We start from the raw sequence: 27,931 nt of genomic DNA, 5'->3' as shown, positions 1-27,931 counted from the left end.
CCTCTCTGAAGGTACAACGTGCCAAGCGCGGTGACGAGGCGTAAGGACCCCACACTGTCACTCTGTCCTTGTGTACCACGCTGGCACTGTGGCTGAACTCATCATGCCCGTTGACCCCTCGTATGGTGGCAGCAGGTTACCAGCTTTGGGATCGAGGGGCAGTGTGTCTGTGCTGGGAGGTCATCGTGCAGTCACTAAACCTGAACTGCCATTTAAATTGACACAGTTAGGTGACAAGATCGTCAACTGCAGTCGGCTAGTAGTCTGGCATACCCGATGGCTACAAGTCACAGATGGTGACAAATCCCAGCACACAAGCTTTGCCCGCTCTCTCATTCCTCCGTGCTTGGGCACAGCTGGCACTTTCTCTCAGTGTCTTTTTCTTTGTCCCCTGCTCATGACTGCCCCCCTTTTTTTCACGGGTGTTCATAATAATTTGGAGTGAACTGTGGGGTATAAAAGTTTAAAAGGGGAGAGTCGGGCTGGCGTGGTGACCTGTAAGCCCCTCGCTCTGCCATCTCCTGATGTCTGCGTTTTATTTTAATGAGCGGGTTCTGTGCTCGTTTCCTATCAGGACATACAAGACGGAAACATCTCAGATGTTGACCACAAGTCTCTCTTTAGATTACGACGAGATGTTTAATCGCAGACCCCCGCCCCCCTTTATCAGGGGGCTGCACGGACTCCACAATGGAGGACAACTGGGAAGGCGAGGGCAGTTTGTCTACAGCCACATGCGACTGACTCCCTTGTAATCGAAACACAATTGGCACGTTTGTGTCACTCTGGGTGGGCAGCTGTGCCCGTTTCGGGTGTTCACTTGCTTCATCTCATTGCGTTTGGTGGGCAAAGACGCTTCATGCTGTGTGGGTCACATAAAGCCCAGCTGGCACCGCCCCGTCCTGCCCGCCTCATTCCCATTAACACCTGGCACTGAGTTCTCACGGCTGATCAGCACTCATCTGAAATGACCCTTTCACCTACCGGTGCCCCCAAACTGCTAATTCAGGGTATGGCAGACCCGGCCCGTCTCTGTACCTGCTTCTGATGCTGAGCCCGACTGAGAAAACAGAAAACACAAGCAGGTGGGCGAAAAGGGTCAGCCGATACCCACAGCCCAAGACCCCCATTAACAGAAATGGAGTCGGACCCTCACCATTAGAGACCTGCATGTTTAACCCTCCTTTAATGCTTCAATCACTGCCTACCCCGATGAGCAGGGGCACAAGGCAGGCTGCCATACCAGGGGGTGACTTCAGAACTGGCTCAGCCAAGACCCCCAAGCCACCATTACAGCAGGCCTGGGCGTCGCCCGTCTGTGTTTGTGACACTTCTGCCTGGAATGCTGGCCGCCATCCCACCTATTGTAAGCCGCCCTGGCACTCCTCCAGGCTGGGACTTCCTTACTTTCTGAAAGTGGGATGTGAGAAATGGGAGTGAGGTGGGGGGGCAGCCAGGAAGTCGGAGCGAGAGGCTCACAGGAACAACTGAGGGTGGGGACAGCAGTGTCACACTGCATGGGGTCTGGGACGGGTCATCCCCTCCACTCACACAGCTCTCTCTTTTCTTTAGCAGCCTGGGTGCCCCGCTGGCATCGCTCCAGGAGACAGCAGACTCCAGCCTGGACTGTGAGGACATTGCCATGATCGACTCGGACCCGTGTGTGGGCACGTGCAGCTGTCACGCCGAGAGCATCAGCTTCCTGAAGGGCAGCTTTGTGTGCGACGACCTCTACTACGGGCAGGTGGATGAAGCCTTGCAGGACGGCTGCGACCTCGAGCAGGAGCACGGCTGACACACGGCACAAGGCTTCACTGCCACTCGGGTTTATTTATTTGACTCTGTAATAATAAAAAATGCCATAGCAGAATACTTGGCACATGTGGTGAGTTGGGGCTCAGGTCATGGGGTGGCAGCCCACCATGCCATCTCATTTGGGGCTTCGTTTCTATTGTTCTGATGTTGTTCGGGTAAGGTAGGCAGACTCTACTCACTGATCATGCCATCCAGAGAATGGCAGCGCTGATTAGCACAGGCAGGCAGACAAGTGTGTACCTGTCGGGGTACAGTGGCAGCTTGTCCCCACAAGAGGGCAGCACATGACCCGAGTAGAGCTGTCAGAAAAGAGATGGCGGTGGAGGCAACATCACCAGCTGGGCTGAGGGCCCTGGCACCTCTCACCAGTGACAGACACCACACGAGGTGTCCTTCAAGTGGAAGTGCCCTTTACGTTCAGTGCCTCCGAGTCATCCCTGCGCTCCTTCAGTGCCCACCGCCTGCTGGTCCTCACGTCGACTCCTCTGATGATTCCTCTTCATGAAGAAGTCGGCCAACAGCAGAAACACCACAGAGACAACGAGGGACCCTCCAGTAAGATAGAAGCTGCTGCCAAAGTCTGCGGTGGCATCCACCAAGAGACCTACGGGCACAAAGCACTTGGGTTACAAAGTTTAACAACACAGTGCCACCCCCTGTCTGCTCACAACTTACCAGCCAGTGGCGGCCCACACAGGCACCCAAATCCTCTGAGCAACATGGAGATGCCAAGACCGCTGTCCACTTTTGAGACTCCAACAACGTCAATGAGGACGGTGATGAGGAGGGACGTCATGGCCCCAAAGAAGAAGCCACAGAAGCAGCTGAGAGCCACCATTAGTGTGTAGCTGGTGGCAGAGGGCATGAGCAGCAGGCCCACAGTCAGGATAGCCACCATCACCGCCAGCAGTTGGATGTTCTTCACCAGTGCCAAGTTTGCCAGCCAGCCACAGCTAAGACGCCCAGTCAAATCGGTAATGGCCCAGTAAGACACCAGGAACGTGGCACTCAGCTGGTCCACTCCGTTACTCTGGGCAAATGGAATCAGGTAGATGGAGGGCACGAAGAATGCCAGGACCGTGAGGAGGCTGAATATGGCAGAACAGATGAACTCTGGCAGCCGGAGAAGAGAGAGGTCGAGGAGAGGGCCTCTAGTGCCAGGCCGGGGCTCCACGTGTCTATAGGGCCTCATGAGGGCACCACATACACACAAGTTCAGCTGGATGCCAGCGATGATGAGCATGGCGCCCCGCCAGCTCATGATGGTAATGAGCCACTGGAAGACCGGTGTCAGGCTGAAGATGAACACACACTCGCCACTGCTTGCCAGGGCATTAGCCAGAGCCCTCCGCTCGCTGAAGTACTGGTTCACCATGCTCTGCGCTGGGACCCACGCCAGGGACATGCCAAGACCTGCAAACAGCAAGCAAAGAGCTAGTAAGTGGAATGGTGGACTGAGCTCAGAGCGGCAGGCCAGGCCAGAGCCACAGCACCCGAGGACATTCACTGCAAATGACACCCACCGTGGGGACAGGTGACCGCCACTGCCAACTCCTCCCACCCGGGCAGACTGTCACGCTCGTGTTGGACTGCCTGGGTCTTAAAGGTTAGTGGCTTTGGACATCAAACAAGCAGAATGGCCTACCCAGCACCACCCCAGTGGTGACATACATCCACGGCAGGCTCCACACCAACGATCCCAGTGAGGCTCCCAGCGTGACCAGTAAACCGCCCAGCATGATGACAGCCCTGTGGGAGAAGCAGCTGCTCAAGGCGCTGGCGACGGGGCCTGGCATAGTAGAAGAACAAGAGTTAGCGGGTCATAGTGAGGTGACATAGGGGTGCAAGGGGCACCTACTCACATGCCAGGTGAAAGACAGCCACACAAATGGAGCTGACCCAGGACACCGTGGTGGCCGGCTCGTTGAAGTAGTCCTGGAAGTCGACGAAGAAAACCCCAAAGGACTTGATCATGGCAGCCGTGAGGCCCGTCACCGCAAAGCACGAGGCCACCACCACCCATCCGTAGCCCCCATCTGCGTGGATCCTCCTGTGTGCCAACTGTGGGCAGTTCCAGGGGCTCATGGCTGCCGGTCTGGAAGAGAAGACACAGCTGGTGAGAAAGGTCAAGAATCCCACCCTTTGACACTGCCACCCCAGAGGGCCCACATGCTGATGCCCAGGACAGAGCCTGCTCACCCACTGCCCATGTGTTGCATGTACCTGTGTGGACTTTCACAGCAAGCACCCCCAAAAGGCGCGCCAGCCTGGTGCTTAAGATGGCGGACTCTTACAGGGCACGAGATAAAGCCACCGGTCTGTGAATGTTGTGACACGTGTGTGACTGGGAGGCAGCTGAAGGGCCTAAATGATTATAAGTCCACGGCAGACCAGGGGACGGCGGGGTGTCTCTCTCAATGACTTGGAGACCATCCACGGGAAAGCCCCCCGATGATGATGTCACTTTACGGCCACCATGCCCCCACCTACTGGACAATGGTGCTTCCGGTTCCAGCCCCTATGACGACGTCACTTCCGGTGCATCACGATGACATCACTTCCTTTACTGGCCATTAAAGCCGCCATTGTACGCCAGTGCCACCAGTTCTATTGTGGACTCAAGTCTCTGAACTTCTCTGCTCACAATAACTCCGTGGAGTAACACATACGGGTGGCTGCCCCGAACCTTCATGACGTCCAAGTCTCATTCTTGTGACAATGCATCGCCGCCACCTTTTAATGTCATTTTGGTCCACAAGCTGCCTGAGCATCTCAACGTGCCGAGTTAAAGGGCCCCTCAAATTTCTTAGTCGTCTTTTAGTTTACCCAACAAACATCCAGGAAGGGGGGGCACCAGTCCGATGAACAAATGCCAAACCGCCACGTGGTCTGTGACTGAAAGCCCACCTGCCCAGACCTGGTGCCACAGCACAGTCCACTCGTCCATCCGTCACCTACACCGCCCCTGGAGGTTATGGTGGTCCGGAGCTGGGATGGATTCTGGTAACCCCCCCAAGGAGACGTACCCCCCCACTCCAATGTCACAGCAGTCGCTCTCATGCCTTCTAGTAAAAGATCTGCTCTGCTTTATCTACGGTCCCTTCCAAAAGGCTCGGCCCCTCAAATTTTTTTCCCATCTGATTGTCTCCAGTAAGATTTTTTCCAGCTGATTTATGAAGCAGTGAAGATCAAAGGAAATAAAAAAGAAAGACATTATGGGGGGGGCGGGGCTGTCGACTATCAGCTGACACCCACAAATCCAGGCGGCGGCTGCTCAAAAGCCTCCCCCCTCTCTGCTCTGCCAATCTCAGGGCCCTCGGCTCAGCCACCCCTTTCATTTCATGTCTGATGGGTTTCAACACAAGATACCCGGGCTCTGAACTGGCACGGCTGCCATCTATGTCAGGTTCGCATGCTCTCCCCACGTCTTTATCGGATATTCTTGGGCACTCTGGTTTTCCTTTGGGTGGTTAACTGTTGTCTCTGAAGAGTCCCAGTGCAGTGGGCATCTCACCCAGGTTTGATTCATGCCTGTGAAGATGTAGGACATGGGAGGATGGATCAATCAATCAATCAATCAATCAATCAATCAGTCAGTCAGTGAAGTGTATTTGCTGTGGTGCTTTACACCCAGAATGCTAAATAAAATAAATCAACTTACTAGAGTGGACTCACAAAGTGTTCAGACCCCTTGCCCTGTCTAAAGGTCTCAGGCCATTCTTTGTTTCAAATATGCCAAGCAGTGGTCCAGCCCTGCTCACCGCCCACCTAACAGCATCTGCATGGTGAAGGATGGAGATGGCAGCGCCATACTGTGGGGGTGTAGGGGACAGGGAGACCGCACACAATTTAGGGGTGGATGGATGGACGCAGCCAAATACAGAGAAGAAGAAAACCCGCTTCAGAGTGCATGCCACCTCAGAGAGGGGTGCCAGTTGGCCTTTCAGCACAGAGCGGAGAGGCTCCGGGTCAAGTCTCTGAGCGACTGGGCATTGCATTGAGGAGGAAAAGGGTAATGATGACCCCTGGGGAGGGGCGGTGGGTTCAAAGCCTGGAATGAAAAGTTTGATTTCAAGTTGAGGGGGTCCACAGACACTGCGTATGTTCAGGGCCTCAGAGTCCCGTGTTACGCCGGTGGGCTCTGCCAATGCCCAGACATCGACTCCACAGAACAGGTCTGAAGAGACCTCAGCATGGCAGTTTACAGGGGCTTCCCACCCAGTCTAATGGCAAGGAAGAAGAACAACAGCATGTGTCTCTGTGGCCACGTCTGATGATGGAGGAGCTCAAAGTGCTTTACAAGATGAAGAGAAAAATAAAATTAGGGAACACTAACTAACAAAGAATAAAAGTGAAGTCCGATGGCACAGGAGGGGTCCAAGGCCACAAGACCACCCAGACCCCAACTGGGCATTCTACCTGACGTCAATGAGCTCAATCAGTCCTCATGGCTTTCAGGCTTCACGTGGATTAGCGGGATAAACTGCCCAAATCCAGGTGTGCCAAGCTTGTAGAGACTTGCCAAGAAGACTCAAAGCTGGCATTGCTGCCAAAGGGGGCTTCTAAAAAGTACTGAATTATGGGACAGACTGCAGCGACTTTACGACCGAGAGACTTCAGGGTTTGATTTTTAATAAATGGAGAATCGCAGAAATCGTCGGGTAGAGGGGTCCTGTCATCGGATTGGCCGGCCCACCGCTGACTCAATAGGGGGAGGCAGCTTGATGGCCGAGGTCTCCAGGACTCTCTGAACAAACCCAACTCGTATTATGGGATGTCATCTACTATTAAATTCTGCTCCGTACTTGTAAACTTTATTTTTATACTGTATTGAGGGTATTTTATTGTTTTGTGTTGACCCCCCACTGCACGCCCAACCTACCTGGACAGGGGGGTCTCTCTTTGAACTGCCGTTCCTGAGGTCTCTTCAATTTTTTAACCTCCAAGGGTTTTTTGGAATGGGGGGGCGTTAGGGTTGTGGGGGGGCAGTCAAAAGGCAGGGCTTGTTAAGCCCACTGCGGCACTTCTTGAGTGATTTTGGGCGACACAATAATAAATTGTATTGTACTGTAATAAACGTGCCAACCTCTCTGAACACGTGTTTTCATTTTGTCACTCAGAGATACTGACTGTAAATGGATGGGCAAAAACGGCACCTGCGTCCATTTGAAATGAAACCCACAACATGGGCACGTGTGTAGAAAGTGAAGGGGTCTCTCAATGCTTTCTGAACCCGCTGTTCTGTTCTGTACGTTCACTCGGGTCTCCGTTCTCTAACACTAATGACATTCAGTGTGACAAACACACAAGAGTAGAGGACACCGGGACTCTCTTCACAGCACAGTGCAGTACATTGTGATTCTCACAGCAGGCCAACGGGCACACCACATAGTGGACAAATGCCCACTCAGTACCCACTCTGCAACACATCACTTCTGAGGCCCCACTGTGTGTGTGGTTACTCTTAATCTTTTATTATGTGGGCATTCACTTTGTACACAAATAACACTTTTTACTTTTCTAAAATTGTTTGCAACACGCAGACATGGTGGCAGCATGCCACCCGCCTTTTGTGTGTGTGATCTGCAGCACTGCTGCCCTGTTTTCAGCATGTGGGCGAAGCTCGTGATGTGGACTCCTCATCAAAGTGAAAAAGGTGTAAAGGCGAGGACCTGAGACACCGCTGGTGGCACTCGGCTCTGCCCACGGGTCACACCTGCAGCCTGTAACGTCAAGCTGCTGGGGGCCTCACGGCACGTCAAGCCCACCTTAGGTGCCAGGACTCCTGGTACTGTCATACAAGGCACTAAATCAAACAGCCGAGCGTTACTATCAGCATCCTTCTGCTGCTCTGCCTCCTCGGGCTGGTAAAGTGTCCCAGCAGCCATCTTAAATAGCACACCAATATGCTGTGGGGGTCCACACTCTCACTTTAAAGACTCACCTGCGTTCACACAAGGATGTCTTTTTTATACTTCCAATAGTCCGGTGGTCCGAGAGGCAGCAGTGTGGTGGGCACAGGGACACAGGGAAGGCAGACAGGACAGGTCACACTCTGCTGAGAAAGACAACAGGTGACAGAGTGACACTCACATTCAAAAGGCTCGGTGATGTGGGACAGACTGGCATGACCCATTCTGATCTGCCTGAACACACTGGCATGGATTAAAAGGTTTGATGGAGGGGGTCTCTCTCTTTCTTTTGAACGCGGCCTTCTGTGCCTCACGTAATGAGATGAGCGACTGCAGACCAAGTGACACTCGGAGACATCGCTTCAAAGTGCCATCTGGACACCCCTGTTAGAACAAAGAGCTACAATTCAACAAGTGGCCACCATCAGGGCCAGCCATAAAGGACGGGATCAGCCACGTGTTCACAATGCCAACGACAGGGGGGCCGACTGATCACAGGCTCACCCAGCAGGCGTCATTTTGCTGTGTGTTGAACTGCAGCATCACCTGCAACCAGAAGGTGCGACCAAAGAGAAGAAGGAGATGCTGACGGTCCTCCATGTGCCTGCAGAAAGCCGACCCCTAATTACATCAGAAAGTTATTAATGGTAACTCAGCAGTGAGGACAAGTCAACTAATGTGTGACGGTATCGGTGTCACGGTAACCAAAAGGAATGACAACCCTGTTGAGGAGAACATCCTGCCGCATCTCCCACCCACCCACACACAAAGGACAGGCCAGCGCAGACCACCTGCGAGTAAACCAGGACCATGGGGTCGACAACAGGAGCTTCATAACCAGCTGAAGGACTCGCCCATCGTAGTGCCATGAATTGAAAGCTCTCCGTTCATAAGTGATGTGCCTTTGTCTGTAACAGGAAAGAAGTTCAGCCAAGCTTTTGAAACGTCCTGCCCTGTGCTGCTCGCTGTTGGCCTTTGACTATACGCACTCACTGGCCACTTTATTAGGTACACCCTGCTTGGACCCCCTACTGCCTTCAGAACTGCTGCACTTCTTCATGGCGTTGATTCTACAAGGTGCTGGAAACCTTCCTCAGGGATTGTGGTCCACATTGACGGATTGATGGCATCACACAGTTGCTGCTGATTTGTGAACATCCAGGATGAGAATCTCCTGCTCCACCACATCCCAAAGGTGCTCTACTGGGTTGAGATCTGCTGGCTGTGGAGGCCATTTGTGTCCAGTGAACTCCATGGCATTGAGATGATCTGAGCTTTGTGACATGGCGTGTTATCCTGCTGGAAGGAGCCGTCAGAAGATGGGGACGCTGCGGTCATAAAGAGATGGACACGGTCAGGCAGGCTGTGGCATTTAAACGAGGCTCAGTTGGTACTAAGGTGCCCAAAGTGTGCCAAGAAAATATAAACATAGCCATCACACCACCAGCAGCGGGCTGAACTGTTGATACAAGGCAGGATGGAGACCACCTTTCATGTTGTTGATCCCACCATCTGAATGTCGCGGTAGAAACCGAGACTCAGCAGAGCAGGTGACGTTTCTCCAGTCTTCTTTGGTCCAATTTCGGTGTGAATTGTCACCTCAATTGCCAGTTCTTAGCTGACAGGAATGTCACCCGGTGTGGTCTCCTGCTGCTGTAGCCCGCCTGCTTCAAGGTTCAACGTGTTCAGAGCTGTTCTTCTGCACATGAGCTCAGACCAGTCCGGCCATTCTCTTCTGACCACTGGCATCAACAAGGCAGACAGCTGCCACTCACTGGATATGAGATGGTTGTGCGTGAAAATCCCAGTAGATCAGCAGTTTCCGAAATACTCAGAGCAGCCTGTCTGGCACCAACGACTATGCCAGGCTCAGAGTCAATTCAGTCTCCTTTCTTCTGCATTCTGATGCCCAGTCTGAACTTCAGCAGGTTGCTGTTTTATTTTTTGTGTCACTCTGATATTCTGAACATGCATTGACTTATCATTCCCATCATATCTCCACAATCCGTACTCACCCCGACTTCCTCTGCTGTTCTTTTCTGTGGTGTCGATTTGTGCCACCACCACCTGATCTGGGCACCATGATGTCCCTACACTGACGGATTGAAGGCCAGCGGTCCACATGACCGTCATCATCAAGTTCTTCCACATGAAGCCTGAACACCATGAGGACTGACTGAGATCACTGATGTGCGGTAGAATGTCTAGAGGGGGCTTGGCGGGTGGTCTTGTGGCCTCGGAGCCCCTGAGATTTATGTCTCATTTTATGTCTCCAGCCCACTGGAGTTTTGTTTTTTCTGTCCTCCCCGCCCATTGGACCTCATTTGATTCTTTGTTCATTGTATTTTTATATATATTTTTTTTCTTCATCTTGTAAAGCACTTTGAGCTGCTGCGTCATTTGTAGGAAAACACGCGATAGAAAGAAACGTTGATGTTGTTGTCCTGACAACGGCTACAGGCCGAAATGCACAGAGTGGCTGCCATGTGATTGGCCGATTAGATATTTGTGTTAACAGGCAGTTGGACAGGCGTACCTAATAAAGTGGCTGGTGAGTGTACACACACACACACACACGCACAGAGACACACACACACACACACGCACCGATACACACACACACACACACGCACACACACACACACGCACACACGTACAGAGACACACACACGCACACCGATACACACACACATACACACCGAGACACACACACACACTCACACACACACACACACACAGACACACACACGCACCGATACACACACACACATACACACGCACACACGTACAGAGACACACACACACACACACACACACAGAGACACGCACACACGCACTGATACACACCCACACACTCACACACACTCACACACAGAGACACACACACACGCACCAATACACACACACGCACACACACATACATACACACACACACCGAGACACACACACACGCACCAATACACACACACGCACACACGCACTGATACACACACACACACTCACACACAGAGACACACACACACACGCACACACACACACCGAGACACACACACACACTCACACAGACACACACACAGGGGCACACAGAGAGAGAGAGAGAGACACACACACACGCACCGATACACACACATACATACACACACACACCGAGACACACACACACGCACACACACACACCCACTGTATAGCTATACATATCCTTATCCATCCTCTTCTATCCTTACGTTATTATAAATCAATCGTCCGATTCTCTTTATTGTCCACTGAAGGTGTTTGCTGGCGCTGAGCGGACGGACGGCTGCGTTCGAATCACAGCAGATGAAGTGTAAGAGCTTCATGTGGACTTTATAAATCGTGTTCCTAATCTGTGCAGATCTCTTCCTATTTCCGGTGTCCCAGCTGAAAAGTGAACTAGAGGTCCCTCACTCCACTCCACTCCACCTGCACTGACGTGGCTCCCCCTGGGTGGGCTTCTTGTTAGTTGTTTTAATTAATGACCAGCATTGCTGAAGGTAAAACTAATACACAATCAGCTGTGTGGTCATCTAAGCACCTTCTTCTCCTGAGCCACGGTGACATGAGGCTGCGGTGAGCGGGGTCAAGGAGGGACATCACCGAGACGTCACCAAACACTGGCAGAAGTTCACTAAATGATGAGCGACCTTCACCCCCAATTTAAACTGTAATGTCTAAAGTCCCACTAAGCCACCACCTCGATTCCACACGGACCCTCAATCCCAGTGGTCACACAGCTCTTACCTTTTCCCATTTGCACGGCACCTCACCGCAGTCCAGAGGCTCCTCGTCTCTCCTTGACGCTCCGTCTCACGTAAACTCACAAGGGACGTTCGCTCGACAAAGATATGGCCACCTCCTTCAGCAGCTGAGGACTCTAGAAATGTGAAGTGAGCACAGGAGGGACATTAGAAAGGTGGCAGTGCCAGCAGGATACAAGCACGGCCCAAGATGTCACACAGGGAGTGTCACCACACGACCCCACTGCAGGTAGAGGCCTGGGCTGTCAGCTTAGGGCACTCGGCGGGCGTGGGCAGCACTTGAACGTCGGGACGCCGACTGTGTAGTGAGGTGCTGCTCTCACAGGACGTGCCTGCCGTATGGGACACCCTTGACGTGCCTAATCCAGTTCAGGCTCCCTGACAGCCACCCTGGCCCAGCTCACAATTCACAATAAACATAACAACATGTGGGCAGAGAGCAGTGGGAATAAACGTCAGATACCAGAAGAGCAGGTAACCTGCACACGGGCAACAGGCAGGTGTCAGCTTTCAACCCAGAATGGTGGAGTGAGGTGGAAACTGAGCAGACCACCGCGCCCCCAAAATAACGTAAAAGGCAAAAATGAGCGTAAAATACGAATGCAATTAAAATAAGTCAGAGGACGAGCCGACGGAGGTTCACTTTCCTTGGATGGCAGTTTAATTCCGGACATTTGGGGTCTGGGAAGTCTGCGAGAGGGCGGTCCGATGTGCAGCAGCTCTTTGGGGGCCATGAGGTCAAGCAAAGGAATTTCAAGTGACTTTGCAGTTTTGGAAGCGGCCGACGTGACACTGAAAACGTATTTGAAGAGAGGAATGCGACAGGCCATCTGCCAGGATGATACACGGCGTGGAAGGCCAAACTGAAGAGGTGGGCACAGCAGTCAGGGGGTCTCCTCGCGTCAGATGAAGTTCTGTATTTTAGGGCAGGCTGAGGGACGTGGGCTTCAGGCTTTGGACTTCACAGCCCGAGGAGACCCTCTGATTGGTTTGTGCTTGTGACGTAGCCCCTCCCATTATAGGGTCTCATCCACTGACTGGTCACCCTGCACACAAACTCCAACACAGTGGACACCGAGGAGTTGCTTTCCATGGCTCTTGTTGTGTTGCTCAGCTGTTTGCAGATTTAAATGCTGCATTCACACGCCAAAGGCAAATCCCCGACAGGTCGCTACGATTCTGCAATAAATCCTGTGGCCGACAACATAACCGTCTCTTCAGGTATCCCCAGGTTGTGTGGTGTGAGCAGGAGCTGTAAGTGAAGGTCCACGTCACAAATCAGGCAGGCATCCGGCTTATCTGGAGGGAGTTGGGACCCTCGGTCCTCCCCACCGTCTCCTTGCCTCTCTTACCTGTAAAGGTCTCATTTCTTTCAGAAACCTTAACAATGTCTGTCCTTCTGTCCTTGCCGATCTTCTTCTGTCTTCCTCTACTCCATATCACCGCCAGACAGTCTGGTTGACTACCATAACTCAGCCGTTCATTCAGCACTTGATCACACAGCTCCTTTAAAGCACAAGGTGGTCTCCGCTCAGTGCTCAGCGCTCAGCTCCAGGGTACAACTCAGAATTACGGGCTATGAAAGCACCTCGAGAGGACGTCACGTAGGACCGGCCTCACTGTGCACGTCCAGGCCTTCTCCGACCACCAAGGGGCTTACAGGGACTCACTGGCTGCGGCCAAGAACGCTCAATATGGCAGAATAACAGAGAGCGGCCATCATAAGCCCAGGGTTTTGTTCTAGTTCTGTAGTTAATGGACTGGCCCAATGACCTCCTCTACCGAAGTCTGCCAACAATTCCTCCACTTTTTCCGTAATAAACAATTCAACTAACGTGACACCGTCCTCTGTTGAGATCTTTCCCAGTCTTCCCACTCCACCCAGCTCACCAGTCACTTCTGCGTTTGTTAAAGACCTGCTCTGTAAGAAGAGGCGCTGGACCCCAACGCCACCGTACTCCTCAAATCCACCACAATGCCGACCATGACAACAATAATAGACGCGTCCCTTGACACTGTCATTGTCCCAGCCGCTTTTAAAATCACTTCTGTAACCACACTGTGATTAGAGGTCTGCTCTTGACGCTGACCGTCTTCATTTTCGGCCAATTTCTCACTTCCCTTTCCTCTCAAACGTTCCTGAGTGTGTTGTGGCCTCCCAGCTCTCCAGTGACAATAATCTGATGGAAGCCGTCCAGTGTGGTGTCAGGGCAGCTCTGTCAGCTGCTCGGCTTCGGGACTCTGGACAGACCGGTGTATTCAATCTGTTAGACCCCAGAGCAGCACTTGACACCATTAGATGTCACACTGTGCTGTCCAGAATGGAGAACCTGCCGGGGGTCTCTGGCGCTGCCCTCCAGTGGTTTCGATCTGACTGACAGGCCACAGCAAGTCCAGCTCAGTGACGGTCACACAAGGAGCTCCTCGGGGTTCTGTCCTCGGCCCTCTGCTCTTCTCTATGCTTCCCCTTGGCGCACATCATTCGTAGCTTTGGACTACTGGGCTATCATTTTTATGCAGACGATACTCAACTCTACTTCAATGTTAAAAGTGAAACTTCATCAGAGCCTTCTCAGCTCACAACTCAACTCCGTGAAATTAAAAAACAGATGGAGCCGAACTCTTTTAAAATTAAACTGCAATAAAACAGAACCCTTGCCAGTTGGCACTAAAGCACAACTTAAGACAATGGGCTCCTTCTCAGTCACTCTTGACGGTGATCTCATCGGACCTTCCAATGCGAGGAATCTCGGTGGCATTTTTGATTCCTTATTCTGCCCACATAAAGCACATTAAGAAACATTCCACCTCCATCACGTATCCCGTGTTCGCTCCTTCCTCTCCTTTTCTAACTCTGAGACGCTCGTCCCTGCTGTTATCACATCCCTCACTGATTATTGTAACTCCCTGCTGGCAGGTCTCTCTTCTAATCTTCTATCACAGCTCCAGTTGATTCAAATCTCCTGACACGGACCACCAACAGCGAGCACATCACACCATCGTGCTGGACCTCCACTGGCCCCCTGTGTCTTACAGGATCGCATATAAAATTCTGTTATTAACCTCCAAAGCTTTAAATGGCCTCACACCGGACCACAGCAGCGACCTTCTAAATCACTCCACTCCTGTGTGCCCACTACGGTCCTCTGATTGTGGCCGTCACTAACCTGCACTCTGTGGGTGACAGCAGGGCCTTCAGCTGTAATATGACATTGCAAGATGCTGAGAAATGAGTTCAGTCGACTGGATTACCGTAGCGCACTCCTCTCAGGACCACCTAAAAAAGACATCAATAGATTGCAACGAGAGCAGAATGGAGCTGCTAGAATCCATCCATCCATTATGCAACCCGCTATATCCTAACTACAGGGTCACAGGGGTCTGCTGGAGCCAATCCCAGCCAACACAGGGCGCAAGGCAGGAAACAAACCCCGGGCAGGGCGCCAGCCCATTGCAGGGCGCTGCTAGAATCCTAACTAGGAAAAGAAAATCCGAGTACATCACCCCAGTCTGAGCGTCACTGCACTGGTTACCGGTGCCATTTAGAATTGGCTTTACCATCCGGCTGATGTTTTACAAAGCCTTCAATAATCTGCTCCGTCCTTTATCTCAGAACGTCTCTCACCTTACACTCCAAAGCGTAACCTTAGATCTTCAAATGAGGGTCTGCTTAGAATTCCAAGAGCTAAACTTAAAAGAAGTGGTGAGGTTTTGGCCTTCTGCTCCTGATGCACTGTGTCTTTTTCAGGACACTGCCTCCCCCAAAACACTAGATGGCAGCTCCCCTGGAGTGTAGCGGTGCCTCGGATTCCTGCAGGGCATCCTGGGACTTGGAGTCCAGTTTCTCAGCCCTGTTGGGTGCCGCCAGGGCGAGCCATGAAAGGACCTGGGGAGCAGCCTGGAGGTGCTTGCAAGTCACGAGGATGGAAGCCCCACAGTACTTCCTGGGTGATTAAAGACTTGGGATTCTCCATCTGACCCGGAAGTTCTGGCAAGTCACGTGGGAAGAAGAGCAGGAGCACTAAAGGAATGGTGGAGACCCAGCAAGCGAGCCGGAGTGGGAGGGAGTTGACAGAGCTTACTGGGAGGCGTGGAGGAGAATTATCGTTGTATTTATTAGATTACTTGTCTGTGTATGGTGGCTGTGGTGCTTTAAAGGCGCTATCTACGGGAGAACTCATTAAAAGAATAATTCTGGGTGCTTTTAACTGGCATACTGGACGTTTGTCTGTCGGGTTAGAGGAGCGACAGCGCCCTCTGGTGTCACAGCACCTAAAATCAGGAAAAGCTGACTGATAGGAATTCACCAGGCTGATACGGTGGAGCAAAAAACTGTTAAAAACTCATTACTTTAACATGGCTTCCTCACAGCTTCATTTTACTTTAATTCTGATGCTCTGTATGTGCATTTAATTATCATTATCATTCCTGGTGGGCACAGTGGTGGCTCAGAGGCTAAGGATCTGCACTGGCAATCGAAATCAGGGACTCTGCTCTGTTGGGCCCTTGAGCAGTGAGAAAAGCGCTACATAAATGCAAAGAATTATTCTTATGATGATGGCTCCATAATCTGTACAACGCCCGACTGTCACTGCTGTTCTCGTCTGTTTGATCTGCGCCATCACCACCTGATCAAAGCACCGTGATGTCCCTCCATTGATGGCCTGAAGGCCAGACGTCCACATGACCGTCATCGTCAACCCTGAATACCATGAGGACTGACTGAGGTCACTGATGTTAGACAGAATGCCTAGAGGGGGCTGGTGGCCTCGGACCCCCTGCAGATTTTTTTTTTTCCAATTTACTTAAACTTTACTTTACTTTAATTCTGTGTAAATTATCCATCCATCCATCCATTTTCTAACCCGCTGAATTCGAATACAGGGTCACGGGGGTCTGCTGGAGCCAATCCCAGCCAACACAGGGCACAAGGCAGGAACCAATCCTGAGCAGGGTGCCAACCCACCGCAGGACACACACAAACACACCCACTAGGGCCAATTTAGAATCGCCAATCCACCTAACCGGCATGTCTTTGGATTGTGGGAGGAAACCGGAGCGCCCGCAGACACGGGGAGAACATGCAAACTCCACGCAGGGAGGACCTGGGAAGCGAACCCTTAAGGGTCTCCTAACTGCGGGGCAGCAGCGCTACCACTGCGCCACCGTGCCGCCCCTCTGTGTCAAGTAGTGCTCCCTAATTTTAATTCTTATTTATTTTGTCTTTTTTCTCTTTTCTTCATCATGTAAAGCACTCTGAGCTCATCATTTCTATGAAAATGGGTGACAGGAACAAATGTTATTGTCGTTGTTGTTGTTGAAGCGGGCAGACTTTGGAATGAAAATAACGAGATCAGCGGACTCCATTCACTCTTTAATAAAACAACTGAAAACGCGTCTGTTCAGGAAGGCGTCGAACTTCAGCTGACATTCGGCCTCCTCTTTCAGTCTCGTCTTTGTCTCAGTGCAGATGCTCAGGATAGCTGGTGTGTGTGTGTGTGTGTGTGTGTGTTTAATCACAAGTGATGTTATTTGCTAGGCTGTTCTTTTACTACTGAATGTAGGATTTCACTACTCTTATTGTTTTTTATAATTCCTTTGTCTTTTCTCCTGTATTCATCTGTTGAGTGTTCTATGCTGACACGTATCTGTACCCAGTGTAATATACTGTATGTATACCCTGCTGTTGAAATAAGCGCCTTCAGCATGGGAAAGGCGCTATATAATTAAAATGTATTATTACTTTTATTAGGGTGGTGCACTGGTTAAGGCTTTGGCCTTCAAACCCTGGGCTTGTGGGTTCAGATCCCACTACTGACACCAGTGTGTCACCCTGAGCAGGTCACGTCACCTGCCTGAGCTCCGCATGGAAAACCAAGAGAGACAGAGCCGATTGTGTCACAAAGTCGCCTTGGATAAAGGAGTCGTCAGCCAGATAAGTACACGTCAGTAGGTCTTTTCAGTCATTTTACCGCAGACGAGATTTTGAGTTTCGTAAACCATGTTAAAATGCTTGTGTGGATAGAAGCTGTTTTCATTTGAAAATGCTGCTTTTTAATTAAAGTGTGCCAGCGTTGACATCGTCTGAAAACAAACGGAAATTCAACAGCAAGTTTCAAATACCATCCGATAAAAAAAAAAGAGCCCAAACAACAAATCCAATTACAGAATCCATCTTAACATCCCAGCAAGCACTGGGGGCAAGGCAGGACACACCAGTCCATTACAGGGTGAACACACACACACACAGGAGCCAAAAGGTAACCCACTCCGAGAGCAGGAGAACATTATACAATACAATACCATTTATTTTTATATAGCCCAAAATCACACAAGAAGTGCCACAATGGGCTTTAACAGACCCTGCCTCTTGACAGCCCCCCAAGCCTCGACTCTCTAAGAAGACAAGAAAAAACTCTGGAACTGGGAGAGGAACTGGCAGAACTTCTTGCCCATTCTGAGGTGGAGGTGGGGATGGTATAGCAGGCTGCTTGTGCAGATCGACATTTACAACACAAAAGACGCTGACACAGAGGTGCGAAGGGATTTAAGGTGGGCCAGATTCACGAGTTTTTTTTCAATGGCTCTAGTAATTCTAGTGTTAAGGACCTGATGACTGTTGTTTTACGTTCTAGTGGATTTTAACTCTTAGATTTCATTTTTTTGCATTTATTTATTTATGATATTTAGGTATTACACCTGGGGACACTGTTTTGATTTTTTTTCTGTTCCTTATAATAACAGCACTTTTGTACTTTTTTCACCTTCCCCTTGGAATGTGTGTGCTTGTCCTCACCTGCTGGCTCATCTCAGTTCATGACAATGTCGGGATCAAGAGGCTCCCAAAATGGAAGGAGACCTGGAGCTGAGCCGCGTCTTCACATCCATAAGTTGAAGTTCAACCAGAAATGGACCTTTCAACACAATCCGAAGCACACTAGCAATACAATTTACTTTTGCAGAGCCCAGAATCACACAAGAAATGCTGCAGTGGACTTGACAGGCCCTGCCTCTTGACAGCCTTGACTCTCTAGGAAGACAAGAAAATGGAAGAAACCTCAGGAAAGGCCATTCAAAGAGAGACCCCTTTCCAGGTAGGGTGGGCGTGCAGTGGGTGTCAAACAAAGGGGGTCAATACAACAGAATACAATACACAGAACAGAACAGAACACAAGTCATCCTCAATGCAGTATAAAAATAAAAATAGTGACGCGAATATCCCGAGGGCCTCGTAGAACGCAGAGCTCAGTGTAACTGTGTGACATCACCCAATCATTCACACTAAAATGTCCGCCACTCTAGTACTGCGCACATCGTGACACCCGCGTGTTGCTGCTGTGATGTCACTCGCAGTGGACATGTTTGTGATCTTTCTGTGTCTCACACAAGCTGTGCTTTGCCTCTCACGTCGTACGTTTGGTGTAAAATTCGAGAAATGCCAGGCTGTGACCCACTAAACCGCTGTTAATGTAAAGCCACACGTAACGAGTAACGTCACCGACACCTTCCTTTCTGTTGACAGCGTGTGGCCATCAGGTCACCTGTCAGATTTATTACAGATCTTACTCCATTCTCTGTCAAATCGAGATCTCTTAACGACTTCACTGTTGGCCCGCACTTCCACAATATTCTGCCTTTTCCTGGAATGTGTGTGTCGGTTTCTGCCGGAATCTCCAGACAGCTCCTAGCGTGTCAGGACAGCTCCTCAGCTTGTGAAAAAATCTTAGTGAAGGTAGCAGAAGATTCCTAAATTAGGAAAACGTATAAAAAGCTTTGACTCCTACAGCCGAGCCATTTCCTGCACACAAGATGGTTCAACAAGAGCGTTAAAATGAGAGTGGGGCGAAAATAAAGGGGAGACTCTATAAAGCGTGATGTCTTGGGAAGATAAGGACAGAACGCTGTAAACGCTTGGGTCTCTCGCTGTGGCCCCGTTAACCCCAACAGACACACAGGGTGAACGCACCAAGAAGATATTGAATTCTTGTTCTTCTAGGAGTAGCACCCTGGGCACCACCAATACCGGCACGTAAATACAACAACGATCACCGTGAAGCACAAATCTCTCCTCCACACCTCCCAGCAAGTGCTGTCTGCTACCCCCCCGACTCCGACTCACTTGCTGGGCTCCCATCACACCTTTATAAAGTCCTAGCAAGTCACATGGCACTCCCGGGTCAGAGGGGCAACTGTTTTGGTTTTTTTTTTTCTTCAGCCTGGAAGTACTTCTGAGCCTCCCTCCTGGTGACTTGTGAGATTTTCGGGTTATGGATGAGGCGTTGGCTCCTCCGGTCCTTTTACAGCACCCACGGTACCCAACACGGCTGAGAAACCAAACTCCAAGTCCCAGGATGCTCTGTGGGAATCCAGGGCACCGCTACACTCCAGAGGGGCTGCCATCTAGCGCTTTGGGGGAGGCAGTGTCCAAAAATATCTGCCTCCCCCCATCCTTCCATCCTCAGGGCGTCCCGGGCAGAGTTGAGCTGCTGGCCGTCCCTCACAACACGTCAGCGTTTTTCTGAGTTAAGATATTTCTAATGGGACTATTGACATGCAATTCACAGCAGGTGTCGGGTTGTGGCCGAGTGTGTCCCTGGAATCCTCACCAAATAAATGAATCAGCGTCCTATCGACGGAGTGAACCTGAGCAGACCCCCCGGACCACTACAAGGTGAGGTCTCACCGCTGTGTCACGTCACGTAAGCATAACCTGCCCTGACTTGAGCTCCACACATTGCGATTCAGAACCTGATATCCTAGTGGCTTTCTCGATCTCCTCGGCACGCTGTCTTGATGAGCCCACCATAACCCCCAGGCCTTTATCATAAGGGGTCTTTTCAACTTTCAGCTCTCCCATCGTGTATTAAAATCTAACATTTTTTACTTCCTACTTGTGAGAAAGAGACCCTGCAGTCCACCGAGCTCGTCTGTTTAGTTAAATTGTAATAATAATTAATAATAACTATTTGCATTCATATAGCGCTATCCTCTCACTACTCAATCCGCCTTACTCAAGAGCCCAACAGAGCAGAGTCCCTATTGGCATTCACGGGATTCAAACCGGCAACCATCCGATTGCCAGCGCAGATCCCTAGCCTCAGAGCCACCAAGTTGTCCCGATATGTCATCTCATCCGGTGTGACATTTTAACTTTCATTTGCCACCAGTCTGCCCAGACCTCTATGCTGTCTAAGCCCCTCTCTAAGAGCCCCTCTGCATGTTTTGGGATCCCACCTAGTTGGGCATTCAGGTGGTTAACGTAACCAGTTCACTGGCAGGGAAAGCAAGTATTGAATGCGTCGATATATTTCTAATGGGGGCCACTGACATGAAAATATCCCCAGATGTCGGTAATCCACACACACAAAGAAATGAAGACACAAGTCCATAAATGAGGTTCTGTGGAATAAGGTGGAATGACACAGGGAATAAGAATTGAACACATGAAGAACAGGAGACGTAAAGAGGCATGGAGAGCCAAGAAAGGAGCGGACGTCTGTCACTCCTGATAGCAACATGAAAATGAACATCAGCTGCTTTAGTCCTAACTGACGGCCTGTCATGGCCGAGGTGTCACACGAGAAGTATCTGTAATCAGAATTTGAGTTTAATATGTCGCTGTGCTCGGTACAGAACAGATTTTATAAATCCACTCATATGTGCAGGCCAGATTTAGCACACAGGGGCTCGTCATTTAGAACTGCTAGGCAAACATTACAAGACAAGACAGGGCCAACTGTGAGATGGGCAACGTGTCCTTTTCTGTGTGCCAGAGTCAGCATGACATTGGATCTCCTTTTACTTGTTTGATTCACCTCAGTGGGGGTCTGCACATGGACAAGGAGTATAAAGCCTTGGCACATTGCCCGGCACACCTTTGAAGCCGACGGACGGATAGGAGATACTGACATCCGATCCTGAAAATCCTTCCAACACAGCGATGAAGATGGCAGACTCTACACATCGGGCCCTCACTCTTGGACTGAGTTTTGCTGTTCGCTTCCCTCATCTCATATGCAGCGTAAGCCGATTATTATTATTATTATGATAGAAGTTACTTTCTCTGATGTGATTTCTTACCGCCGTATCACTAAGTGAGGGGTATCACCTCTTTATATCTATTTACGTGTAGTAAGTTACTTAAGACACCACAATGTATTTCCAGAGAGCTAGCGCCTCCTATTGGAAAACAGCATCTCATGATGGGAAGAGCACAGAGCTCTCTCAAGACCTTCACAACCTGACTGTCGATGGCTTTGGTGACAGACATACTTGTAAACTTCTGACTGTTCCAGTGAGCACCGTTGGGGCCTGTTGTGATGTGAGATTTTACATATGACTTGATAAATGTTTTGTATGTCTTTATTTAGAATTTAGACAAAGCAAAGTAATTTAGTGTTACTTTGGTGAGAGGCACCCCCCCCCATGACTGAGTCTCTTTGTAATTTTATGACAGGATTTGGGGGTGTGTCTTAAACCAGTTTGGCGAGTGTGTCCTTGCTAAAGTCTTTTGACACGTTACGTTAACATCTGTTTTGGGTGTGGCAGGTGTTAAGATGTTCTGTCCTATCCCCCCATTGGTCTGAGGTATGGCTGTTTGGAATTGGCTTGTCTCAGAAGCCTTTAAGTACCAGGATGTCCTATTGGCTGTAGGGGCTGGACAGAAAACCCACAAATGTGCTTGCTGAACCACATTCTCTCTCTCTTGTTAACAACTGATGAAGACCATCACACCATGAACTGACAAGAACAGCACAATGAAGAGCACAGCTCGGCTTCAGCCATATTGACCAGGATTGAGGCCTGTTCTGAAGAAAGCTGAGCACCAATGATGCCTTAACTAGAGACATTTGAAGTAACTACAAGTCTGTGTGCCACCTGAGCTACATATCACCATTTGATCAGGTTGTATGATTGCCAATATTCAAATGTACTTTGCATTTTGCTATTATTTATGAATATTATCAGTAATACATTATTTTATGTGTAACTTAAGTCCTGCTTGTCATTTTACTACATCTAATTGCCTGAGGTTATAGATATAGAAGGGAAGGCTCGTATATACAGTGGTAAATCTGTGAGATTAGGAATTCAAAGGCTACATATTAATAATACAATAGGGAAAAGTAGAGCAATATATATATATATATATATTACTCTACCAAGATAAAACCGGGCCACAATCCAGAAGTGGAAAGAACATCATCTCACCAAATACCGGCCACGACCAGCTGCTACTCGCAAGATGTCTGTCAAAAGAATAATCCGAGGAGCCAAGGACCACTCGGCGAGACCTGGAATGAGCAGGTCCAGTAAGTCACGCACGCCACTGCCATGGCCTCCTCTATGGACGCTCACCACACAAGACTCACAAGCACGCTGAAGCTCGTTGAAACTTTGCTGCACAACATTTGGACAAGCCAATGAAATCCTGGGAGAGTAGAGACTGGTCAGAAGAAAACCAAAACTGACCCTCTTTGGATGTCACTGGAGGAGAAACGGCGCTGCACATCATCACCCCAAAAACACCACACCAAGGATGGATGGAGAAATGTAGCAGGACATTCTTGATAAGACTCTGCTGCCATCTACCAGGATGCTGAAGATGAAACGAGGGGGGACATTTCACCAAGACATGGACCCCAAACACACAGCCAAGGAAAAGAAGCTGCTGGAATGGCCAGCCAGTCAGCTAGTCAGCCGACTTGAATCCCATTGAAAATCTACAGAAAGAACTGGAGATCAGAGTTCAGAGAAGAAGGCCCCAGAACCTTCCAGATTTGAAGGCAGAAGATTGGGCTAAAATCCCAGCTGAGCAATGCATGTGACATACAAGGAGGCGTCTTGAAGCTCTCATCAGCCACAAAGGCTCTTCTTCTACCTGTGAGTCCTCAATACCCTTCAGTTAGCGCGTTCAGTTCTTACTCCCCGTGTCATCCACTTTATTACTCTTCATTCATAACCCTAAACCTAATTACTTTATCTAAGTGTGGATTACTTGGGTTGTTATTGACCTCTGGTGATATTTTCATGTCAGTGGCCCCATTAGAAATATATTGATATACGTTAACCACCTGAATGCCCAACTAGGTGGAAACCCAAAACATGCAGAATAAGCTCAATTCTTAGAGAGGGGCTTAGACAGCATAGAAGTTTGGGCAGATGAAAGTTAAAATGTCACGCTGGATGAGATGACATATCGGGACAACTTAGCTAAACAGACGAGCTCGATGGACTGCAGGGTCTCTTTCTTACAAGTGGGAAGTAAAACTGTTAGATTTGAATACACGATGGGTGGTCTGAAAGTTGAAAACACCCCTTATGAGCCCACCATGACCCCCAGGCCGGGGGCTCATCACTACATCAAGACAGCGTGCCAAGGAGATCGAGAAAGCCATTAGGATATCAGGCTGTGAATCACAACACAATGTGTGGAGCTCAAGTCAAGGGAGGTTATGCTTACGTGACGTGACACAGCAGTGAGACCTCATCTTGTAGCGGTCCGGGGGACGGTGACGCTCACATTCACGCCATCGGTAGGACGCTGATTTAATTATTTCTTTGGTGAGGATTCCAGCAACGCACTCAGCCACAGCCCGACCCGCACACACTCACAGACAGGAGACGCGAATCAAACAAACGTGTGAAATAAATGAAGTGAAACATCAAAAACCATCAGGCAACCCTCCCCTTCCCCTACGGCGATACAAACATCACACGCAACAATCAGTCAGTCATTCTCCAACCCGCTATATCCTAACACAGGGACACAGGGATCAATCCCGACAATAAACACCCACGACAACGGGCTCATCACAGTTGCAATGCGGCAGAAACGGAATTTAATGGCGTGGAGTAAAGACGACGATGGCGATCCCGGGAACAGCTTCCGTAATAAATGAATGAAACAGTCCTACCGGTGGTCCTGAGCGCTCCCTCAGAGAATCCACCCTGAGTAATCCACCTCTATTCAAATGACATTCATCCTAGCGAGAAACGATCCTGGGTACAAACGACTTCACAGTGGTTACGCTGGACGGGACACACGGGACACACAGAAACACCGACCTCCCTCTTGCTGCTTCGCCGGCCCCCATTCAAGTTTCCCGTTGGCCCTTCTTGACCCCAGTAGCTCCTGTGCCCGTTTCAGACATCCCTTTAGGGCTGCTGGGAATTGGAGTCCTTCGAGTGGAAGCACTGCTACAGCCTGGGGCACTGTGTGCAGTGTAGGCCTCCATAGCAGAGCCAGAGAAAGGTACGAGAAGAACGACCGGGCTGATTACAATTCTTCAGGAGAGACTGAAAGAGTTCAAGCAAACTGAGCGCTGGCACCATTGGCATGTTTTAAATTACGAAAGGATTTAACATCAATGGAGGATCGACATGTTCAGGGCCCTGAAGCTTGAACTGATATGGCAGCCTCTTCACATGCAGCAACAAGGTCTGGGTGAGCACAGCTACCTTCTTCAATGGGCTTCTTCCATGACGGATCTCCACACGTTCTTTTTAGAAATGTAACCAGCACATCTCAGAGTTTGATTAAAATGGCTGTACTGAATTACACTCTGTTACTATTATTATTTTATTTTTTTTTTAAACGCCCCTTCTCATACAGAAGACCCCCAAAATCTTCTGGCTATTTGGACTAAAGTTACTTCCGGGGTCCTCCGAAGTTTGCACTTCATTAGTTTCATGAAGAAGATCCGCCCGATTAGCGCAGTGGATCACAGGACGCCATTGGTAACGTAAGGGCAGATTTTACACAAATGTTAAAAAGCTTTTCTCCCCTCAGAGGACCAGAGACCCCTGGCTATCAAGTTACCACAGGTTACCAAGTAGTCTGGTGGAGATGAGGACATCTGTGACCTTCAGATCTCAAACCAGATATACTTTTGGACACTCCAGTTGAACAGGATAGACAAGCTAGTTGGGCTGAATGGCTTGTCCTCGTCTCCATTTTTCTGACGTTCTAATGAAAGATCACAGCCATGCGTGTGCTTTATTGGTTTTGTCTCTACTTGTTACAACATCGTTCGATGAAGATCACATCACATTTTATTACAATTTAAAGCCAGGTGATTCCAAAGGGTTTGCTTACTTCTTCTCACCACAGTCGGTACTGAATGCTCTTCGATATGGCGCCATGATATCAGTTCCACCCGGGGGGTAAACGTTAACATTATATAAAGTTCTTGTCTGTTATACCTGCGTTGTTATCACTCTTTAACTGAATATTGTTCTTTATCAGTATGCTGCTGCTGCTGCTGCTGGAGTGTGAAATTCCACTTGGGATTAATAAAGTATCTGTCTATCTACAGCAGGGGTCCCCAACTCCGGTCCTGCAGGGCCCCAGTGACTGCTGGTTTTCATTCTCACCCTTTTCTTAATTAGTGACCTGTTTGTGCTGCTAATGAACTTCTTTTGAATTCATTTTAATTGACTTGCTTTTAAAGACTCAGACCCCTTCATTAGCTGCCAAACAATCACGAGATACAAAATGAGCCAAATCAGGACTAGCAGGCTGTGTCCATCATACAAGATTTGAAAATTAAGAAAGGTGAAGGTCTCAGGAATGTTGATCTGCTCAAGTCTCTTAGAAAAGAGAAAATCAACAATTTTAGAAATGTCTGCCATTGCCCAATGAGAACAGCATCAGGCGACGGAATTAAAGAACGAGTTTAATTTACAACAAGAATCAGCGCCTCATTAAGCAACTGGTTGGAGTGAAATGGATTCGAATTTGAGGCCCTGACTGAGTTGGTGGCCTGTTGGCTCCCTCACTTCACATTTCACTTCTGTTTGGGTGCCATTTAAGGAAAGAAATAAAGCGACTCAGGGAAACAAATCTTCAAAAACAAGTCAATTAAAATTAATTCAAAAGAAGTTAATCAGCAGCAAAAACAGGTCACTAATTAAGAAAAGGGTTAGAATGAAAACCTGTAGTCACAGGGGCCTCCAGGACCGGAGTTGGGGACCCCTGGCCTATAGATTGGCAGTTCTTTGGTTCTCCATTTTGTGGGGAAAACATTTCTTAAGTGAAAGAAAAGAGCGGGGGAGTCCCTACGGAGCGGGGCCACGTGATCAGCGGCGGCGGCGTCTGCGCAGTCCTACGGCGCTCGTTGCGTTGTTTGAACGGAGGAGCGGACCTGTCGCGAGTGGGGTGAACTGAGGGCGGTGGGCCGCCCCTCTTATTGTTTTTGATGGAAGGCCGAGGGGCGTTCCTGTCCCCGCTCCATCCCAGACAGATGCCCCTGGCACTAATTAAACGTTCAGACGGCCAACGGCGCATATGTTCAGTTCACCAGGCGTTATGAACTCGCCTGTTAGAAGGTCGGCGCCTTCAAGCTTTCTTCCTTGAAGAGTCGAAAACAACGAGAAGGAAGGAAGTAAGCAAGCTAACGGGGACCGCCTTGACTAGAAGCGAAGCATCCTGGCGCTATAAAGGAATCCCGGTGTCTCCCGGCAAGACCGGCTGAAACCAATACCCGAGGGCGGACCGGTTCCAGATAACGGTCGCGGTGGCCCGAGCTCGCACTTACCTTTTGCGGAGAAGACGCGCCAGCCAGCCAGCCAGTCCGTGGCCGTCATCGGCGGGGTGTGGCCTCGCAGCCTTTGGCACGTGAAGGAGGCGTTTCTGTTGTGTCTCGAAAGAATTTCGGCGAGACCCTTCAAAAACCCAGTAAACTTCGCCCGCTTCCCGCCCGTCTGTGCAGCTTCCCTTTGCCACAGTCCATGGGTATAAATAGCAGCGGACAGCTGAGGGATTCGCTGAGCGCGCAGAACAGGAGCTCACAAATGCAGCTGCTATCCAGGAAGATGCCACAGCAGCATCATCATCATCATCATCATCATCATCAGTGTCGACGGTGTCACTCACACATTCAGCGATCGAGGTGTCTGGTCGAACAACACTAACACCTCCATTTGGGGGCTGTCGGTGGTGCACCCGAATGTCGCCGAACTGCGGACGAGACTCGTTAAAATCAAGGCGGTACAAGGAGCCAGCGACACCGCCCCCTTATTATCGGAGGGCACGCCCACTTTGGACGCTTGACAGAACTCGCGTGCGCGACGCTTTATGTGAAAACAATGCGCCGCCGGATTGGACTTTAATCCTTTCAATGGAGGGCTAATACTCTCCAAAGGGCTGCGTGTCTGTAAACTTTCCCCTAAATAAAGGCACGCAAACAGAAGCGTGGGAGGGGGAAAGGCGCCCAAGAAGCCACAAGTTCAGAATGGTAAACTGGAGCCTCGTTACTGAGGAAAGCATCTTAAATATGAGAGAGCACCGGGCTGCCCAGGGCCTGCTCCTCTAGTGTTTCCATAACACAGAACATTAGACACCATGATATGCCCATTTCAGCCCTTTTCACTTGTAACAGGTCTTGCCAGGACGGAATTCTGTACTGCTGACAGGTGGGCAGACCC

The 27,931-nt window shown here is 49.9% G+C and overlaps 2 protein-coding genes across 6 annotated transcripts in view; one reads left to right on the top strand and one right to left on the bottom strand.

Annotated features, from left to right (window-relative positions):
• bsnd (barttin CLCNK type accessory subunit beta) overlaps positions 1-1,861 on the top strand; it is a 13,651-nt gene extending 11,790 nt beyond the window's left edge. The window contains exon 4 of one of the 2 annotated variants that reach the window (XM_039734589.1): positions 1,576-1,861. In XM_039734589.1, coding sequence (XP_039590523.1) covers positions 1,576-1,795 — 220 coding nt within the window. In that variant the 3' untranslated portion in view covers positions 1,796-1,861. Of the gene's footprint in view, positions 1-1,572 lie in introns of both variants that reach the window. The other variant, XM_039734587.1, reaches the window with a different exon arrangement.
• Positions 1,811-27,931, bottom strand: LOC120514280 (monocarboxylate transporter 7-like). 4 transcript variants are annotated; one of them, XM_039734584.1, is made up of 7 exons: positions 27,381-27,855; positions 11,487-11,619; positions 7,760-7,873; positions 3,678-3,910; positions 3,461-3,604; positions 2,491-3,228; positions 1,811-2,419 (listed from the first exon to the last, which is right to left on the bottom strand). In XM_039734584.1, the coding sequence occupies exons 4-7, from the start codon at positions 3,898-3,900 to the stop codon at positions 2,247-2,249; spliced, it is 1,278 nt and encodes a 425-aa protein (XP_039590518.1). In that variant the 5' UTR covers positions 3,901-3,910; positions 7,760-7,873; positions 11,487-11,619; positions 27,381-27,855; the 3' UTR covers positions 1,811-2,246. The 4 variants fall into 4 exon arrangements, with proteins under 4 accessions (XP_039590518.1, XP_039590520.1, XP_039590519.1 ...); XM_039734586.1 differs by having other exon boundaries at positions 7,760-7,870; XM_039734585.1 differs by lacking the exon at positions 27,381-27,855 and adding an exon at positions 18,300-18,461.

The sequence above is a fragment of the Polypterus senegalus genome, chromosome 14 (assembly GCF_016835505.1).
Source record: "Polypterus senegalus isolate Bchr_013 chromosome 14, ASM1683550v1, whole genome shotgun sequence".
Lineage (NCBI taxonomy): Eukaryota > Metazoa > Chordata > Cladistia > Polypteriformes > Polypteridae > Polypterus > Polypterus senegalus.
Note: the sequence above shows the minus strand (reverse complement) of the source record. Positions and strands in the feature narration are given on the sequence as shown.